The sequence below is a fragment of the Sus scrofa genome, chromosome 4 (genome assembly GCF_000003025.6).
Source record: "Sus scrofa isolate TJ Tabasco breed Duroc chromosome 4, Sscrofa11.1, whole genome shotgun sequence".
In the NCBI taxonomy this organism is placed as follows: domain Eukaryota; kingdom Metazoa; phylum Chordata; class Mammalia; order Artiodactyla; family Suidae; genus Sus; species Sus scrofa.
This window is the reverse complement of record NC_010446.5, coordinates 61,969,209-61,990,512: the sequence shown is the minus strand read 5'-3', so window position 1 is coordinate 61,990,512 and position 21,304 is coordinate 61,969,209. Positions and strand designations below refer to the sequence as shown.

The 21,304-nt window shown below is 40.9% G+C and overlaps 1 protein-coding gene across 3 annotated transcripts; it reads right to left on the bottom strand.

Moving 5' to 3' along the window:
* On the bottom strand, positions 1,121-19,410 carry ELOC (elongin C). Of its 3 annotated transcripts, none has more exons than XM_001927321.6 (4): positions 19,185-19,410; positions 6,481-6,533; positions 5,989-6,132; positions 1,121-3,000 (listed from the first exon to the last, which is right to left on the bottom strand). In XM_001927321.6, exons 2-4 carry the CDS (start codon positions 6,482-6,484, stop codon positions 2,810-2,812), a joined length of 339 nt encoding a protein of 112 aa, XP_001927356.3. In that variant the 5' UTR covers positions 6,485-6,533; positions 19,185-19,410; the 3' UTR covers positions 1,121-2,809. The 3 variants fall into 3 exon arrangements, with proteins under 3 accessions (XP_001927356.3, XP_003355080.1, XP_020944849.1); XM_003355032.4 differs by lacking the exon at positions 19,185-19,410 and adding an exon at positions 19,009-19,126; XM_021089190.1 differs by lacking the exon at positions 19,185-19,410 and adding an exon at positions 18,477-18,495.

Sequence of the window (21,304 nt, the reverse complement as noted above, 5' to 3'; positions counted from 1 at the left end):
AAACCACTTGGTATAATATTTACTTTATTTTTTGTCTTTTTGCCATTTCTTGGGCTGCACCCGGGCATATGGAGGTTCCCAGGCTAGGGGTCAAATCGGAGCTGCAGCCACCCTCCTACGCCAGGGCCACAGCAACGCAGAATTGGAGCCTAGTCTGCGACCTACACCACAGCTGGCGGCAACGCCAGATCCCCAACCCACTGAGCAAGGTCAGGGATCGAACCTGCAACCTCATGGTTCCTAGTCGAATTCGTTAGCCACTGAGCCACAACGGGAACTCCACCATTTAGTATAATATTTAAACGTTAAGCCTAATAGGAATATAAAAAGCCTTAGCACAAATATGACGAGCCTGGAATTAAAACAGATTTATATATTGTAAATAATCCACTATATATAAAATCAATTGCATCTACTGATTTCCAGATCTTATGTGTTTTACCAAACTTGGACATAACTAAATAGAAGCTCAACTTAGCACTGCTAAGTTTAAATACATTCAAGCTTTGTTAATTTGTATGAATTTTCCTCTACATAGATAGGAATTACTGGGGTTAAATACTCTTCAATCTTTATCGGCAACTGTATTATTTCTCAGAATATCTGCTTTATTTTGAAAGAAGTGATAAATTTAGCAAAACAACTCACAGCTAAGATATGTAGTTCCACACACAGCAAGGTATCTCTAAATTTATCTTTTAACATGAGCTGAATTTAGTGTTTAAAGTAAATTGTATTTCTCAATAGTAACTCTTCAAAAGAAAAGTATCACCCAAAAATAACTGCAAGAAAAGATAAGCAATCTAAAAAGCAAAAAATAATCTAGACAATGTAAAAACGAAATATTTACTGAATAAAACAAAGGATTTTGTGGTAGTATTTTCTGTGCAGAAGAAAAATACTCAGATTTGCACATAATTTGAAAAGTATGCTAAATACCAAGTGTCAGAAAACTGTTAAGTTTTCATACTGGATAAAATCATCCCTGAAATTTAAGCAAATAGAATTTTTCTGCTATTCAATCGTATGGCAAGATGTCCTGAAGCAAATAGTTTCAAACATCCTCAGGAAAAGAGAAAATTAAAGCTAAAAAGATCAAACACCAAGTGTTCATCAAACCTTTCAGTCAATAATAGTCTTTATTAACATGCAGGTATCATTTGCCGCAAGATATACAAGTTTTCCTAATCTTTCAGTTCTATTTCAATATTTTAAACCTAAGGTTACTTCCGGACCTAACATATAAAGGAACCTACTAAAATGGATCAAGGTTAAACTTTGTTCTAGCTATCACCTTGACCTTTAAGATCACGATTTAGGTTTATAATTGGCACTATTTGTCACCAAGTAGCAGAATATAATTCTTGTACCTGATAATCTTCTATACTAAAATATGTACCAGTATGTCTTAGGAAGTTACTAAAATATACGCAATTAACACATATTTAATTACTTTCAATAAGCTGGAAAGTACAATGTTAGGTCTTCTAAGAGGAAAAATTATTTCATAGATCTTGGTTGTTTATGGTTTTTGTAGGTTCCAGAAAAAACTGGTCCATATTAAACCAGTCTTGTAGAAGTAAGCTGAAGACTTAAACTAATAGACCCTATAATAACAGCTTTGTTTTACTCTTAAGATAGGTAATAATCAACACAACTCTAGTGCTTCTTTTCCCCATGCCTAAGCAGAGATGCTCTGCGAAAGTTCCTCAAACTTTTCTTGTCTTGGTATAACCTGAATGACCTCTTTCTAAGTTTGATTTTTGGTAGAAGACCCAGATTATGGATATATTTATTGGGACATACTTTAATTAATAGAAGATAATTAATATACTATATCAAAGTGCATTATAGGATTTGCACTGCATCTCTCCACATGTTTCATATCTTATAACATTTCAGGTGGATGGAGGAAGACTGCAATAGTTCAGAAAGTCTTGCACTTAGGATCTAGATAAAATTCATAGTGAACCTTTTCAAACATTTAAATAATGAGAAGTATAATCACCACAAGGGACTATGTAAGAATGAATATTGCAAAGGAAACTTTATAGTCCATGAAAGTACAGTACTTTGGATTGGTGGAAATGCACACTGCACATGAAACCAAAGTCATGTAGTTCACTCGTTAACCATGTGGCTAGAGTTCAAAAGTCATTGCTCCAAAAGCTGTACCTAGTAATCGTCCAAAATTGATTTTAAATAAAGTTCTTAAATTGTAGCAATAAACAAAAAGACAAGATACACTTAAACAATGCTGCAGTTTATCAAAAGACACATAAGAAATTTCAACTCTTATGTCTTTGACAGTTATAAAAATCAATATTTTGGCTAAGTTATAAACATGTTTATAATGCAGTTATTTGCAATTATATGCAATTGCATAACTCTAGTAACACTAATGACAACTATAATATCAGAATAGGTTTTTAAAAAAACACTAAAAACATAAAAATATGTAGCCCCATTATTTACCTGTAGAACGTGTTCAATTTATGCCTAAGTTTCAACATTTACTGTATCACCACTGCTCTAATTTTAAAAATCACATCCAAAGGATAAGGCAAAACCACCTACGAATTGGCATATTTGTTTATTTCTCAGTTTGTGAAAATGTCCTTAATTTGTTGATGTAGCAAACAAATTTCAACTCTGATTGCTATGCAAAAGAACAGAAGATAATCTGCTTTGCAACGAACTTTAAAGTTCAATTGCACACAGGCAACATGCTATATATGAAAAAATTACTAACTGAACTACAGGTATTAAATACTGAAAAAAGTTAACAGTTTATTATAATTTATTTTATTTAACAATCTAGGAAGTTCGCAGCCATCAGCAGTTCCAGTGCAATTTCAGGTGCAATTGGGAATTCAGGAATCTCCGTGGAGCTGTTAGTGTAGCGAACCTTGTAGGTAAAATACATGCACACTTTTGATAGCACATGTGAAGGGATCTCTCTAAAATTGACTTCATTAGTTTCATTCTCAGCAAACTGACCTGAAAAAGAAAAGGAATGTTTGTCATATATGGGCCGAACTGTGTTCCTCCGAAATTCATACGTTTAAGATCTAAATTCCTAGTACTTTGGAATGTGACTATATTTGGAGAGAGGTAATTAAGGCAAAATGGGCTTATTAGGGTGGGTCCTAATCCAAGATGACTGGTATCCTTATCAGAATAGGAGACTAGGTTGCAGATACACAGAGCTAAGACAATATGAAGACACAGAGAAGAAAGTCATCTAAAAGGCAGAGAAAGAGGCCTCAGAGGAAACCAAATCTCTTCACAATTGTGAGAAAATAAATTTCTGTTTATTTATTTTTTGTCTTTTGGGGGCCACACCCATGGCATATAGAGGTTCCCTGGCTAGGGGTACAATCAGAGCTGTAGCTGCCGGCCTACACCACAGCCAGAGTAATGTGGGATCTGAGCTGCATCTGCAACCTACACCACAGTTCAAGGTGAGGGCAGGGATTGAACCTACATCCTCATGGATGCTAGTTGGGTTCATTAACCACTGAGCCACGACAGGAACTCCATGAATTTCCGTTTAAATCACCCAGTCAACTGTACTTTGTTATGGCAGCCCTTGCAAATTTATAATTAATGCAAAAATGAACCCAACTATCATTAAATGAAATATCTAGCTCTAACTTTCCCACTGAAATATTAAAAAAAAAAACCTCTTCATTAAGAATCAGGAGAACAGGAGTTCCTGTAGTGGCTCAGTGGTTAATGAATCTAAGAACCATCAAGTTGTGGATTCAATCCCTGGCCTTGCTCAGGGAGTTGAGGATCCCGTGTTGCCGTCAGCTGTGGTGTAAGTCACAGATGTGGCTCAGATCCAGCGTTGCTGTGGCTCTGGCACAGGCCGGCAGCTACAGCTCCGATTAGACCCCTAGCCTGGGAACCTCCAGATGTCTCGGGTGCAGCCCTATAAAGGACAAAAAAAAAAAAAAAAAAAAAAAAAAAAGATTAAGGAGAACAAAAAAGAAGATGATTCAGGAGGGGTTCCCTTGTGGTGAGCAGTTTAAGGATTCTTCAACAAAGAAGCCATGAATATAAAATGGGAAAAAGACAGTCTTTTCATTAAGTGGTGCTGGGAAAACTGGACAGCCGCATGTAAATCAATGAAACTGGAGGTACCTCCTCACAGCAGTCAGAATGGCTATCATTAACAAGTCAACAAATAACATATATCGCAACAGAACAATGGAAGGAAAAAGACTGTATACATGTATGTGTAACTTGGTCCCCATGCTGTACAACAGGAAAAAAAAATTGAATCAAATGATATCTAGCAAAATAAATAAATAAATAACAAATCCTGAAAAGGGTGTGGAGAAAAGGGTATCCTCCTACAGTCTTGGGGGGAATATAAATTGGTACAACCACTGTGGAGAGGTACCTCAGAAAACTAAATATAGAAACTATCATATGATCCAGCAACCCCACTCTTGGGCATTTATCCAGACAAAACTTTCATTCAAAAAGACACATGTGCTGAGGGGGAGGGAGTGGGGTGGATTAGGAGCTTGGAGTTAAAAGATGCAAACTCTTCGCTTTGGAATAGATTAGCAATGAGATCCTGCTGTGTAGCACTGGGAACTAAGTCCAGTCACTTATGATGGAGCATGATAATATGAGAAAATAGAATGTGTACATGTGTAACTGCGTCACCATGCTGTACAGTAGGGAAAAAAATTGTATTGGGGAAGTAACAATTAAAAAAATAATAATAAAAAGAGAAAAAAAAAAAAAAAAAAAAAAAAGACATATGCACCCATATGTTCACTGCAGCACTATTCACAATAGCCGAGACATGGAAACAACCTAAATGTCCATCGACAGATGAATGGATTAAGAAAATGTGGTATATATACACAATAGAATACTACTCAGCCATAAAAAAGAACAAAATAATGCTATTTGCAGCAACATGGATGGAATTAGAGACTCTCATATTAAATGAAGTCAGAAAGAGAAAAACAAATACCATGTGATGTCACTTATATCGAGAATCTAATATATGGCACAAATGAACCTTTCCATGAAAAGAAACTCATGGACTTAGAGAACAGGCTTGTGGTTGCCAAGGGGGTCGGGGGCAGGGATTGGAATGGACATGGAATTTGGGGGTTAATAGAAGCAAACTATTGCATTGCATTTGGAATGGATAAGCAATGAGATCCTAGAAAAAAAAAGATGGTGATTCAGGAAGAGTTCCCTTGTGGTACAGCAGGTTAAGGACCTGTTGTTGCCATTGCAGCAGTTCATGGTCACTGATGTGGCGCAGGTTCAATCCCTGCCTTGGGAACTTCTACATGGCTAGAGCCTGGCCAAAAAAAAAAAAGGATATTTGGGAGGCACTTAACTTCTACAGAAGAAAAACTTTATGTAATACTTTTGTAACCAGGAGCACAAATTACCAGAGTCCTGTGATGAAGAAAGTGACCATGGAAACTAACACAGGGAAATGATCCCTATTATAAAATACTCAATTTGGTTTTACTGAAACTATGGTAAATAACTGAAAACAGGAAATAGCAGAAACTATTTTTTCCCCAATGCAACGTAATCCTTCAGTAATTCATATTAGAACGGTTATCTGTCTTTCTTTTAATACCATGAGTGATTTAATTCAGTTTTAAAACATTAGATCAAACATTAAAAGTGAAAACAGGAGTTCCTGTCATGGCGCAGTGAAAATGAATCTGACTAGGAACCATGAGGTTATGGGTTTGATCCCTGGCCTCATTCACTGGGTTAAGGATCCAGCATTGCTGTGAGCTGTGGTGTAAATCGCAGACTCGGCTCGGATCCTGCATTGCTGTGGCTGTGGTGTAAGCCAGCAGCTGTAGCTCGACTGGACCCTTAGCCTGGGAACCTCCATATGTCATGGGTGCAGCCCTGAAAAAGCAAAATAAATAAATAAATAAATAAAAAGTGAAAATATGTTAAGAGGAAAAAAAGAAATGTACCTACCAGGGCCACTCAACATGGCTTTTATTGTTCCTGATGTTAGCGCGTGTTCTCTTTTTACAATAAATTCATGACCATCTGAAGATATCAATTTGACATACATGGCATCAGGGCCCTCACAGCCACCATAGGTTTTCTCTTCTCCATCTAAAGTAAAGTAAGTAGTAAAAGGATTTTTGAATCACAAAAATAAGAAGAATTATCAATTATTTAAATTTATACTTCTAGTATTTTTTTTGCAAGCCAAACCATTTTATATGTCTGCTGGGGTAGCCTTACTAATTTCTTAAGGTACAATTATGCCCTAGCAATCACAAAGTAAATCTGGCACAGTAGTGTTACCAATCTTGCCTTTCAGAAATATATAGTCTGTTGATTTAAACAACTAATTTCACTCTATTTTCTTACTTGCATTCATTAACTTTGAAGGTCTTTAAAAACAAAAACCACCTTCGACTAATTTAACTACAGAAGTTTTAGTTTTATATAACTTACCCATTATGTTCTTATGAAATTCTACTTTGCGTCCACAGGAACTTAGTAGCTTCCTAAAAATACAACAATGCTATATTGAGATTACTGCTAGAAAAACATGTTTTCACCCCTATTATTTAATATGTCCTTGGTGTTACAAGTGCAAGGACACTTGCTCTCTCTGCTATGCAAGGGTTGCCCAGCCACCACAATATGGAACAGTATCAAGTTTCTGAACATCTGAGACAAGATGATCATCTCCAGGTCAGTGAAGTCTAAATACAGATTTGCACCCCCGCCCCCACACACACAGGTCGTTAAAGAACCAGCATTGTCATTGCTGTAGCTTGGGTCATTGCTATGGCCCTGGTTTGATACCTGGCTCAGGAACTTCTGTATGCCGTGGGCATGGCCAAAAAATAAACAAAAACAATTCAAAAATAGAGATGTTGGGAGTTCCCATCATGGCTCAGTGGTTAACGAATCTGACTAGAAAGCATGAGGTTGCGGGTTTGCTCCCTGGCCTTACTCAGTGGGTTAAAGATCTGGCTGTGGTGTAGGTCGCAGACGCGGTTCAGACCCCAAGTTGCTGTGGCTCTGGTGTAGGCCGGCAGTTACAGCTCTGACTCAACCCCTAGCCTGGGAACCTCCACATGCCGCAGGAGCAGCCCTAGAAAAGGCAAAAAGACAAACAAATAAACAAACAAACAAAAAAAACAAAAATACAGATGTTGTTCCTTAGGAGCTGAAGTGAACTTGGAGACCCTTGGCTTTAATCATCTTTGTATACTTTATCTACTAGATACTGACAGATACCAAAGCAAGTATTTGCTAAATGAATGACATGAAAAATCCAAGGACATGAAGTAGCTTTCATGAGCATAAAAAACATAAGGTTTGCTGCCCCCATCTTGTAAGTAAGTGTGCACATCTATAATAAACTTTACGGTTCCATTCCTTCTGCATAGAGGCCACTAAAGTTCTGAGATTTAACCAATAAAGTGGTAAACATTTTAATTTTTGAAAAATCTTAAATTTTACAAAATCAATCATTGCTAAAGGAAAAGAGTTCATGTTTTCAGTAATTTGTCTTTCCTTCCTTCACTCCCTCCTTGTTTTTCTTTCTTTGGCTTTTCAGGGTTGTACCTGTGGCGTATAGGGGTGAATTGGAACTGCAGCTGCCAGCCTACTCCACAGCCACAACACCTCGGGATTCAAGCCAATTCTGCAAATTTCATCACAGCTCACGGCAACACCAGATCCTTAACCCACTGAGGCCAGAGATCAAATCCACATCCTCATGGATACTAGTTGGGTTCATAACCTGCTGAGCCACAATGGAAATGCCAATATTTGTATTTCAATAGCATTTCTTCAAAGGAGGATTTTACTTATACCAATACTATTTTTAACGTCATTATCAGAAAAGCAGCATATTCAAATTATCCCGTTCTCTAAGAAATTCCTGACCAATTAGCCTATGTAATCCCTCACCTTAAAAAAATGTTATCATGGAGTTCCCTTTGTGGCTCATTGGTTAACGAGCCTGACTAGGATCCATGAGGACGCAGGTTCAATCCCTAGCCTTGCTCAGTAGGTTAAGGATCTGGCGTTGCCGTGAGCTGTGGTACAGGTCACAGACATGGCTTGGATCCCGTGGTGCTGTGGCTATGGTGTAGGTTGGCAAATACAGCTCTGATTCGACTCCTAGCCTGGGAACTTCCATGTGCTGTGGGTATGGCCCAAAAAGGCAAAAAAAAAAAAAAAAAAAGGATCGTTGATGTATAAAGAGGCTGAATGATTTGCTCTAGGCAATGATGGAGTGGTAGTAAAAATTAAATCTGTTAGTCTAGGATTAGGCTACTTCCTAAGCACAGAGGGAAACCTTAAAGTAGTAAGTCTAATGTGAGAGCAAGGCAGAGGGGCAATGTAACATCACCAACAATGAACGCCGAATAAGGGCAAACACTGCACTAAACATCTTACATACATTATTCTATTTTAAAACAACACTTCCACAGGGAAATTATCATTCCCATTTTAGAGATGAGGAAACATGAAGAGGCAGGTACCTGCTCAAGGTTTCTACAGCTTAAGTGGTAAATGTGAATTTAAACCTTGGGAGGTTTGCTTAGAGCCCACACTCCTTTCCATTACTCCACACCAGCATGGTAATAATCTGGCTCCTGTAAAAACTTCTTTTCACTACCACTGAGAGGTGCTGATATAACTCCTTAAGACAGTTATCTAAGATTTAAAAACAGTACTATTTCATTTTATGGTAATAATAGTAGGCAATTAAAAAATGTATCAGTCATTATTAAAAAAAAAGCAAAAATAAGCATCAGTCATTATTATTTTCTTCTGTTCTTACTGTTTTGTACTCATTCTTCTAAAAAACAAAAAAAAGGAAAAATGCTAGAAAAGCCAGAAGAAGAATTTCAAATGCTAACTGCTCTGGAAAATGTCCAGAGCAAAACATCTAGGATGTTTATTTAACTAGCAGTAACTAAGCAACCATGAAAAGTCACACCTTAGAAGCCCTTTGGGTAGCAACGGTTTTTCTACTGACTTCTTAATATAGTAAATCAATTGTATCATTTATACAAGGGTTAAAGGGTTGGGTGGGGGAGGGAACGCCCCACCACTAACAAAAGAAAGAGTAAGTCAACATTAACTGTTAAGAGTAAATCCTGATTCTTAGGGAGAAGTTAAAAATAAGGTTAAATTTGGTCTTAACTCTCAAATAATTTACACCAATCTAAGTTTGGGGTTATGCAATAATCTCAGTGTAGGAGTTCTCGTTGTGGCTCAGCAGAAATGAAACCAACAGGTATCCAGGAGGATGCAGGTTCAATCCCCAGCCTTGCTCAGTGGGTTAAGGATCTGGTGTTGCCCTGAGATGCGGTGTAGGTCACAGATGTGGCTTAGATCCCATGTTGCTGTGGCTGTGGCTGGCAGCAGCTGTGGCTCCAATTCAAGCCCTGGCCTGGGAACTTCCACATGCTGCAGGTTCCGCCCTAAAAAAGCAAAAACAAACAAACAAACAAACAAAAAACAATAAAAAACCAAACACCTCAGTGTAAACATTTGAACATCTATTCCATAATTGAGCTGGGTTCTGGAAATATGAACTAGGCAGTGATTGAACAGTTGGTTAGAACAGTTCTAGGCAGAAGACATGAACAAGGCCCAATGTCATCGTGCTTTCACAGTGTTATATATAAACATTATTCTTTTATAATTTTTTGGTAACAAATAGTTAGAAATTCAAGGGAAGCCTAGTGTCTACACTGAAATCAGTTTTTAACCTAGTATCATTAACACTGAAAAGATCTTTGAACAACCCATCCCTTTTGATTTGAAATGCCACCTTTATCATACATTGTATCATTACCTGGGCTTCTAGACTGTACTCTGTTCCATCTGTTTATACCTGACCAACATCCCCAGTTTTCATTACGACTGTGTGACAAATATGTTTTTGCTAAAGGTTGGTTAAGTCCCTACTTTTTTATTACACATTTCTTGTTGGGTTTACTTTTAGGTACTTCACAGATTATGAACGGGATCTGTTTTCCTATTACACTTTCGGAAAGGTTATTGCTGGTGTTTTAAACCTTTTAAATTAGGTAAGTTGATCTTGTATTCCATCATCTTCACAGATCTCTCTTACTAGTTTTCTAGTAGTTTTTCAGTTGACTTACTTGGATGATCTAAGCAGATGAGAGCAACAGCTGCAAATCTATTTTTTCTATCTTTTTGCCTTTTTTACATTGGCTATTTACCCAGAAAAAATCAGGTTCGATGTCTAACTGACATCACTCACAACACTACAGATTAAAGAACCAAATGTAAAAACCCCCAGTGAATTCTGAAAAAATAGAAGAAAAAACACAAATAGCTCACAGACCTGTAAAAAAATGCTTAATCTAATGGTAATACTGAAAACAAAAACTAAAACATTAACACCTGCTAAGAATCAAGTGCTGGAGGAGAGGGGAAATGGATGATACTCAACAAAAAAAACCCTGTATATTTATACTTAGAAAATAATGTAAGGCAGCGAAGAGGAATAAGTAAAATCTATGCATGCAATAACATGGAAATACCACCCAGATAAACTGTTAATTTTTTACTATTTCTTCCCCCTCCCCCCTTTTTTTTAGGGCTGCACCCTTGGCACATGGGGGTTCCCAGGGTATGGGTCCAATCAGAGCTGTAGCTGCTGGCCTATGCCACAGCTACAACAATGCCAGATCTGAACCGTGTCTGCGACCTACACCACAGCTCACAGCAACACCAGATCCTTAATCCACCGAGTGAGGCCAGGGATGGAACCTGCGTTCTCATGGATGCTAGTCGGATTCGTTTCCAAGGCACCATGAGGAGAACTCCCCTAGACTGTTAATTTTTTAAAAAGTAGATTAGGAAAGTAGGTACAGTCTGATGCCATTAATGTAAAATAAGGGGCTTCTGACATTCATCTCATGATTTCTGCAGGAAAAAAAGGATAAAAATAACCTTGAAGAGCCAAAACAATTCTGAGAAAGGCCAGACCTGAAGGTGTCATGTTCCCTGATCTCAAACTATACTACAAGCTACACTAATCCAAACAGCATGTAAAAACAGTCACATAGATCAATGGCACAGAACAGAGAGCCCAGAAATTGGCCCACACTTACATGGCCTATGATACAAGAGGCAAGAATATCCAATGGGGTAGTTTCCATTGCGGCACAGCAGGAATGAATCTGACTAGGAACCATGAGGTTGCGGGTTCGATCCCTGGCCACGCTCAGTGGGTTAAGGATCCAGTGTTGCCGTGAGCTGTGGTGTAGGTCGCAGATGCAGCTCGGATCCCGTGTGGCTGTGGCTGTGGTGTAGGCCAGTAGCTACCCTCTGATTAGACCTCTAGCCTGGGAACCTCCATATGCCACCAGTGCGGCCCTAAAAAGACAAAAGTAAAAAAAAAAGTGTAAAAAATAAAAATAAAAAAAAAGCATCCAGTAGGAAAAAGCCTCTTCAATAAATGCTGTTGGGAAAACTGGACAGCTACATGCAAAAGAATCAAATGGAACTACTTTCTTACACCTGATACAAAAATAAACTCAAAAAAAAAGGATCAAAGATTTAAATGTAATACCTGAAATCATAAAACTCCTTGAAGAAAACATAGGCAGTACATTCTCTGATATTCTTAGCAGTATTTTTGGGTCATGTCTCCTCAGGCAATGGAACAAATGGGACTATCTCAAACTAAATAAAAAGCCTTTGCATAGCAAATGAAACTATCAACAAAATTAGTGAATGCTAGGAAATGCCTGTAAACAATATGTACGGTAAGGGGTTAGAACCCTAAATATATAACACTAAAAAAACCCAAACCCAATTAAAGAATAAGTAGAGGACCTGAACAGACATTTTCCCCAGGACACACAGATGGCCAACAGATACATGAAAAGATGCTCAACATCACCAATCACCAGGAAAACGCAAACTGAAACGAGATACACCTCAGACTGTCAGAATGGCTACTGTCAAAAAGACAACAAATAGGAGTTCCCGTTGTGGCTCAGTGGAAACGAACTGGACTAGTATCCCTGAGGATGTGGGTTGGATCCCTGGCCTCGCTCAGTGGGTTAAGGACCCAGCATTGCTGTGAGCTATGGTGTAGGTTGCAGATGCAGCTCATTTCCAGTGTTGCTGTGGCTCTGGAGTAGGCCGGCAGCTACACCTCAGATTTGACCCCTAACCTGGGAACTTCCATATGCCACAGATGCGGCCCTTAAAAAAAAGAGAGAGAGAGAGAGAGAGAGAGAGTTCCCACGGTGGTGTAGTAGAGAGAGAGAGAGAGAGAGTTCCCACGGTGGTGTAGTAGGTTAATGATTTGGCTTGTCTCTGTGGAGGCACTGGTTTAACCCCAGCCAGGTGCAGTAGATTAAGGATCCAGTGTTGCTGCAGCTGTGGCATAGGTCACAGCTCTGGCTCAGATCCCTGAGGATGTAGAGAAAAGGGAACTCTTATGCACTGTTGGTGGGACTGTAAATTGTTGCAGCCACTATGGAAAATAGCATGGAAGTTCCTCAAAAATTGAAAATAGCACTATTACAGATGTAGCATTCCACTTGTGCATACTTTTTCTGAAGAAAACAAAAACACTAATTCAGAAAGATACAAGCACCCCTAAGTTCATGGAGGTATTATTTATAATAGTCAAGATAAGTTAGGGAGTTCTTGCTGTGGCACAGAGGGTTAGGGATGGGGTGTTGTTTCTGCATAGCAGCACAGGTCGCTGCTGAGGTGTGGGTTTGATCCTCAGCTGGCTGCAGTGGGTTAAGGATCTGGTGTTGCCACAGCAGCTGTGGCACAAGTTGCAGTTGCAGGTCGGATCTGATCCCTGGCTCAGGAACTTCCACATGCCACAGTGTGGCCAAAAAAAAAAAAAAGAGAGAGAGAGAGAGAGATAGAAACAACCTAAATGCCTATCAATAGATGAATGGATAATGATGTAACACACACACACACTGTCACTTATATAACAGAATATTACTCAGCCATAAAAAAGAACAAAATCTTGCCATTTGTGACAGCATGGGTATTATGGAAGTGAAATAAATCAGACAGTGAAAAAAAAATACCACATGATTTCACTTATATGTGGAATCTAAAAAAGATAAATGAGCAAACATGACAAAAGAGAACCAGATTCACAGATACAGAACAAACCAGTGGTTGCCACAGGGGAGGGGGGCGGGGAATGAGCAACACAGGCAAGGGAGATTAGGAGGCACAAACTTCCAGTTACAAAACAAATGAATCATGGGGATCAATGTAAAGCATGGGGAGTAGAGTCAATATTTTACTATCTTTGTACAGTAACAGATGGTACCAAACTTACTGCAGTGATCATTTTGTAATATATACAAGTACTGAATCACTGTGCTATGCACCTGAAACTAACATAGTGTTTCAGGTCAATTATACTTCAATTAAAAAAAAATGCATTTAGGAGTTCCCGTCATGGCTCAGTGGTTAACAAATCCGACTAGGAACCATGAGGTTGCGGGTTCGATCTCTGGCCTTGCTCAGGGCATTTAGGATCCAGCGTTGCCGTGAGCTGTGGTGTAGGTTGCAGACACGGCTCGGATCCCACGTTGCTGTAGCTGTGGTGTAGGCTGGCAGTTGCAGCTCCAATTTGACCCCTGGCCTGGGAACCTCCATATGCCGCAGGTGTGGACCTAAAAAGCAAAATAAATAAATGAATTAAAAAGGCATTCGGTGACAAGGACCTACTATATAGCTTGGGGGAAAGTCTATTCAATTGTCTATGAAGGCCTAAATGGGGAAAGAATCTGAAAAAGAATGTATGTATATATAAATATAAATGTACACGTAAGCCTAATTCACTTTGCTGTATACCAGAAACCATCACAACATCCTAAGTCACCTATATTCCAATAAAATTTATATTAAAAAAGCACAAAAATGTTTGAAAGTATACATGACCAGAAGCTTTTTTTTTTAGGGCTGCCCCCACAGCACACGGAAATTTCCAGGCTAGGGGTCGAATCGAAGATGCAGCTGCTGGCCTAGGCCACAGCCATGGCCTCGGCCACAGCCACATGGGATCTGAGCTGTGTCTGCAACCTACAGCACAGCTCACAGCAATGCCTGATCCTTAACCACCAAGTGAGGCCAGGGATTATACCCACATCCTCATGGATACTACTTGGGTTGGTTACCACTGTGCCACCAACAGGAACTCCTGGAAAGCTGTGATTTAAAAATGATTTCGAATTTGCAAGGGTGGGGAGCTTACCTACGGTATGTGGAAGTTCCCTGGCTAGGGACTGAACCTGCGCCAAAGCTATAACCAGAGCCACAGCAAGAACAATGCTGGATCTTAACCTGCAGAGCCATGAGGGAACTCCTAAAACTGATTTTTAAAAATAAATAAGTAATGGGAGTTCCCGTCTTGGTCCAGTGGAAACGAATCCAAATAGGAACCGTGAGGTTGTGGGTTCAATCCCTGGCCTTGCTCAGTGGGTTAAGGATCCGGCGTTGCCGTGAGCTGTGGTATAGGTTGCAGACATGGCTTGGTGGTGTTGCTGTGGCTCTGGCATAGGCTAGCAGCAACAGCTCTAATTAGACCCCTAGCCTGGGAACCTCCATATGCCGTGAGTGTGGCCCTAAAAAAGACAAATAAAATAAAAATAAAATAAAATAAAATAAAATAAAATAAAATAAAATAAAATAAAATAAACAAGTAAGTGTGTGGAACCAAACTGCTCATGAAGGAGACGATGGTCAGTCAGCCTGATTATTTAATTATATGTAAGAATATGATTAATTTGGAAAACAAAGTGAATTATATTAACCAAAAATTATCTAATGTTCAGGCCTATCTGAACAGGCAAGAAGAGAAGCACTGGCCATTGAATAACAAATTGACAAAAGTCACACAATTCCTATTTGCAATAAGCCATCAAAATATTCCATCGTGGAAACGAATCTGACTAGCATCCGTGAGGACACAGGTTGGATCCTTGGCCTCACTCAGTGGTTTAAGGATCCAGCTGTGCTATGGCTGTGGCGTAGGTCACACCATTTTGAATGGACTCGACCCCTGGCCTGGGAACCTTCATATGCTGAAGGTGGGGCCCTAAAACAAACACACTCACACACACACACACACACACACACACACACACACACACACACACACACACACACATCTCATTCTGGCTCATCAACTTAGAAGAAGAATGTTCCTATAGTACTTCACTCTTGTGTGGGCAGTCTTAATTCTTTTAGCAAAGTAACTCAGCATCACTGGAAGTCCATATTTTAATTTCTACTCTCTGCATTTCTATCTTGAGACCCAGATAGGTTAAGTGATAAGACTTTTGTTCTTTATCTCCCAAATGAGGAAACTGGACTACATTGTGTCTCAAGTCCCTTCCAGCTTTATCATGCCATGATCAAACCCATTTGAAATGCACCTTCCTCTACAACAAATGCCCTAACTCCCAATTTCCCTCTTCATCAAGCAGTCACTCCCACACAGTACAAAACTTGGAGCACCAGAGTGCTAGGTTCCCACTGCATCTGTCTTCTCTCCCTCACCCCTGTACAATGATCTCCAAACTCCTTTGTTGTGGTTTAAAAAGAATGAAGAAATACTTCACTATACAGTGTGTATCTAATTATGGATTCTATCCGCTATATAATAAAAAGAACCTTTAAATGATGGGCTACAAATAACAAATTCTGCCCTTGCTTCATCCCACTGTGAAGAGTTCCTCAGGATTGGCACATGCATGCCTCACAGCCCTCAGACCCTGAACTCCCTGCCCTCACCTCTGGGGAGCTACCCACCCCAACCCCAATCCTGGCCAAACCCGATTCTCCACTCAGGCCTCGACCGAGCTGAATCGGGTGAAGCAAAGTCACAACCATTGTGACTGGTCTCAATTTTAAAATTGTGGCTACATACTTTAAACAGGCACTTGATGCCTTAGTGACCCTCTTACCTACCTAGCGAACTGGCCTTCCTACTCTTAGAAAATGTACAGTTTCTCCTAAACATCCAACACCCCTCTCCTCCCTACCCTTCATTTTACCGATAAAACAGAAGTAAAGCACCTCAACTGCCTTGTTTCCATCTTCTTCCTACCTGCATCCATATACCAGATACTCTGTCCACCGTCCTGTTTCAAAAGTTGAAGAAAAATCATCCTTCCTATCTAAGGCCAACGTTCCCACTTAAGCACTTTGTCCTGCCACTATTCCCATCAATGCATCAAAATGCTGGAAATCATCATTGTGATCCACTTCTCCGTAACCCAGGCTTTTTAGCTCACTAGTCCATTCAAAGCCCTCTTGTCAAATTTCAACTACTTTACTCCGTCACTGGGTCAATTTTTAATCTTCATCTTACTCTTAGGGTTTTACAGTTGACCCCACCCACCCTCTTTCCTTCACATTAGGCGCCACACCCTCCTGGCTCTTCTGCTTCCACCCATCTTTGCTCCTCTTCTGACTAGAATGCTCCTAGCTACCTGCCCTCTTCTGCATTAATACTCTTTCCTTGATGTCCTCTGGTCCATAGTTTTAAATATCACCTACAAAATATGACTGTCTCTGGCCCGACTTCTCCCCTGAGCAACAGTAGTGGATATCCCACTTGCCTACTGTACATTTTCTGAGCTGTAAAAGCCATCCAACTCAGTACACTCTATGCAGAACGCCTGCTTTATTCCTCAGAAACCAGTGTGCTCCTTCCAGTCTTCCTCATTTCAGGAAATGATACTACTGTCCAGGCAGATGCTCCCCAGCAAAACAGTTGAGTCCTCCAAATTCTTCTGTGCTGGAGTGAAAGTAAGAAGACCTATTTGGCTCAGTCTTCAAATGACATTCTAGCTCAGACCACGTCTCACTAAGTTCCAACTCTACAGCTCTAGTTCAAGCCACCATCTCAAGTGAACTACAAGGTTCCTCAGGAGCTGGTTTTTCCACTTTCCTCCAAATCAGTCAATTGGCCACTCAGCAGCTAGTCATCAAAAGCATAAACCAAATGTTACTCCCTTGCACAAAATCCTCTAATGGCTTCTCATTACGGGACAGAACAAGAACTATCTTATTTAGTCTTTGCTACCCACTCTGATCTCATCTCCCATCACTCTTCTTTCATTATGCTTTAGCCACACTGGCCTTCTAAGTATTCTAATAGGTTAGGTTCATTCCCCCTTAAGGTCTAGGCATTTGCGGTTACTGCTCTCTTAAAAGCTCTTCCTTCAGATCTTCATTATTTTGGTCTCCGGGCAAAATATCAACTCCTCAAAGAGGTAGGTCTCCCTCCCTCTCCCTTTCAGAATTCGACACCCCCACCCTAGTCACTCTAACTTAATCTAACTCTAATCTTGCTACAGTCATTTCACATTTACGCCACCTGAAACTAAATATTTTCTTACTTAACATATAGCCTGTTTCTTCAAGCTCCATGAGGGTAGGCGCATAGAGTGCCTAGCACATATAAGATGCTCAGTAAATATTTGAGTGAATGGCACTATTGTTTTCTTAGTCACCAAGCCTTGAAATTTCAAGCATTACTGGGTGGGCTTTTTCTGATCTTATTTAATAATGAAACAGTAAACATTTAGGACGGGCTAGCTAAAATGCATTAATGCATATCAATGTAAATACAAAGATTTCCCAGATTATTTTCAAGTACTGAAAAATCTACCAAAAAATCACAAACAAGCAATTTATAAAGTATAAATATTACTTTAGAACTAAACAGACTCACAGACATAGAGAACAGACTTGCGGTTGCCAAGGTGGAGGGGTTGGGAGTTTGGGATTAGCAGAGGCACACTATAACTGAATCACTTTGCCGTAGAGCAGAAATTAACACATCGTAAATCAACTATACTTCAATAAATTTTAAAACTATTACTTTAGAACCTGATACATAGGACTGACTGTAACTTCTGACTACAAACAATTGCCTAATTACATTACAGAATTACCATAAGGTAATGAAATCAGCATCCTCCATTTAAAATAAATTTATCCATGTATATTTTGGAATGGTAGAGAGTTACTATGTTATCTCATACTTAACGGAAAAAAGAACAGTCATTTAAAAATTAAACATGAATCCCAAACTATCACTGGCAATAAGTAATTAATAACCAAGGTGACAAGGAACCATAGTTGTCTCCTTGCCACTGTGTCTCCACAATGAATGAACCAACGTGTGAACCGTGGATTGTATTATGAATTATATTACATTTATAACATAAACGAGATTAGAGATGTATCATTTTAGTCCGCTAAACGAAAAAGGAAATTAGTCGGGGATCAAAAAGCAAATTTGGCAGTGTGAAAATTAGGTTTTAAAACCCTAAAAGGATTTCGGTTGTTTCTTATACTGAAGGCGATGCAGAGTAGAAATGCTCGCACTGAAAACTCGAACTAGTTCCATCAGAGTAACTTAATGGCCACTGTACTTTACACGAGATACCGCCTTTCAGATGAGCCTGGGAGGCAGATGCACGACAGCCCCAAATCACCACGTCAGGCTGAGATCACCCGACAAGTTGCCCAAAAGATGAACTTCTCCGGGTCCCGCAGCTGCAAAGAGTGAAGGACCCTCTCCTGTGACTAGGAGCTGACTCCAAGAAAAGGACGAAATCTTGAGTGCACCCGGGGAAAGCAAAAAGGAAAAGCGACAGGGCTGCCATGCTACTCACTCCACCCTCCCCGCTCACAACCCCGAGGAGGCCCAGTCTCGCCGGCCGCCGCCCCTCCTTTTCCCTCTTTTCCAAGCCCACGGATCTGCGCCAGGAAAGGTCCCGCCGCCCTCCTCTCCCCTCCCCCAAACCAGGAGCTGAAGACGCCAGGGGGAGGTTAAGAGCTTCCGTTCCTTCCCCGCCCAAATGGGAAGAGGTGGGAAGTGAGGTTGCAAGCGAGCCCAGTACGAGCTTCCCTTGTCCCCCACGCGAACCCGGAGCTCCGGTCCCACCCCAGCCCGAGACTCACTCGTCAGCCCCGCAGCCACCGCAGCCACCGCACCGGGTCCCCGCGCACCGCCACAGCCCCTACACCAGGGCCACCCCCCCACCCCCAGCCGCCTGCCGCCGTGGGTTCCGGGGCAGTTAGAGGAATCACTTCCGCTGGGTCACGGACGCTTTCTACGACGCGCGGGAGATTAGTACCTGGCGAGGCAGGGACGCGCTGAGTCCGTCGCTTGCCGGCGTCCACAGGAAGTGTGCAGCGCCCCCTCCCTTCACCCCCAGGCCAGCCTGGAAGGACGGCGGTCCTCGGCAAGTCTCAACCAATCCTATTCTGGGTATTCTGATTCCCAGCATGCAGCACCGACCCCGATCTGATTGCGGAGGGTTAGAGCATCCTCAAGAAGGTGGTGGGAGAGGAGAGGGGAGGGGGGTGGAGGGTGGAGGGGGGGGGCCTGAGGCAGCACTGCATCTCGGGATTTGTAGTTTCCCTGGAGGGTACTGTCGTGATTGGCCGAGGCAGCACTGCATCCTGGGACTTGTAGTTCCTCACGCTGAGTTTTGCTCTTAGTTATTTTGGAGGTTGTCCCAGCTTCTCATTGGGGCTGCGCCTGGAGGTCGGAGACTACCTTTAGAGGAAAGGTTGCAGAGTGGGAGTGTAGTTTCTTTCCTAACAAGAACGTGTTCTTTATGGAACAGCTTCGCTCTTTTCTGAAAAGTTGTAGAGCTTGTTGAAGAGCATCTCAGCTCGCGAAATCGCTGGCCTCATTTCCTCTCTTCCCGGTATCTTTCAGTGTTTACCGAAAACTAACCACGCCCTCCACCCCCGCTCTGGGGCCTTTCCCCCACCCCCTGTCCACCTCCCAGCCACCGGGGTGCTCAGCTTCTGGATTCTGAAGTTACTCTGACACCAGCTTTGTCACTCCACGCCCCCTCTGCTTCTCCTTCCTCGAGCTCTCTGGGCGGTGCGCTCTCCCCTCAACACCCATTCGCCTATTCTCTTTACAGATTTTACCTCCACTTCAGATGGGATTATGTCTTGATAAACCCATGGGAAGTTGAAAATATTGTAAGTGGAAAATGCATTTAACAGGCCTAACATACCCAACATAGTTCAGCCTAGCCTACCTTAAAACGTGGTTAGAATGCTTACATTAATTTACAGTTAGGCAAAAATCATCTAATGCAAAGCTTTTTTATAACAGTGTTGATTATCTCATGTAATTTATTGATTATTGTACTGAAAAGGAAAAACAGAAGGGTTGTAAAGGTATTTTTTACCCTCTTGACTGGGTGGCCGATTAGGACCTTCAACATGGAGGGAGAGAGTATCATACTGCATATGGGTAACCCAAGAAAAGATGAAAATTCAAAACTATGTGTGGTTCCTACTAAGTATGTGTAGTTTTCATACCATCATCAAGTCGAAAAATCGTAGGTTGAACCACTTTAAGTCAGAGCCGTCTCTACTTGCTTTCCCGTGGTGAAATTCAGGCACCCTTCCAGGAAGGGTGAAACAGCTAAATAAAGTTCACCCTCTGTTTACCAGACAGTGGCACGAAAGGAATGTAGGGCCAAGACTCTCACCATTACAAGTTGCTCAACTAGGACTGTTGTGTAACAGTGTCCGCAAAAGGAAAACAGATATAGGCAATCCAAAGTTTATTGACCCAATTAACGCTTTGGGCCTGAAAGACATTTTTAGTTGATTGGGCAGATAAAAAGTATTCAAAGCTTTTGTAAAAATTATTAAACAGTTTTTTAGATTATGATAGTAGCTCAGAATAGAGTTTGGTGGGGAGAAGAGGAGGCTGTGGGCTCATTTTCTTTTTTCTTTTTTTTTTTGTCTTTTGTCTTTTTTTAAGGCTGCACTCACTGCCTGTGGAGGTTCTCAGGCTAGGGTTCCAATCAGAGCTGCACCTGCCAGCCTATGCCACAGCCATAGCAACACCAGATCTGGGCCACGTCTGTGACCTACACCACAGCTCACGGCAACACCAAATCCTTAACCCACTGAGTGAAGCCACAACCTCATGGTTCCTAGTCGGATTCATTTCCACTGCACCACGAGGGGAACTCCTTTGGGCTCTTTTTCAATTATACCTTTACTCCTTTATTCAGAAGTGTTGTTTTCTCTCCTTATAACTTCCCCTTTTCTTCTCTGCATTATTGCCTTCTTAAAAGATCTCTATAGTAATTGCTTAATGATAGAATTTTCCAGGTGAGGATACTGAGGCTAGCTAATCCCAGATTTAGGGTTAGAATGTAGTCTAGATGATTTTTTTGCTATGACCAAAAATTTTGGCCATACCTGAGGCTATGGA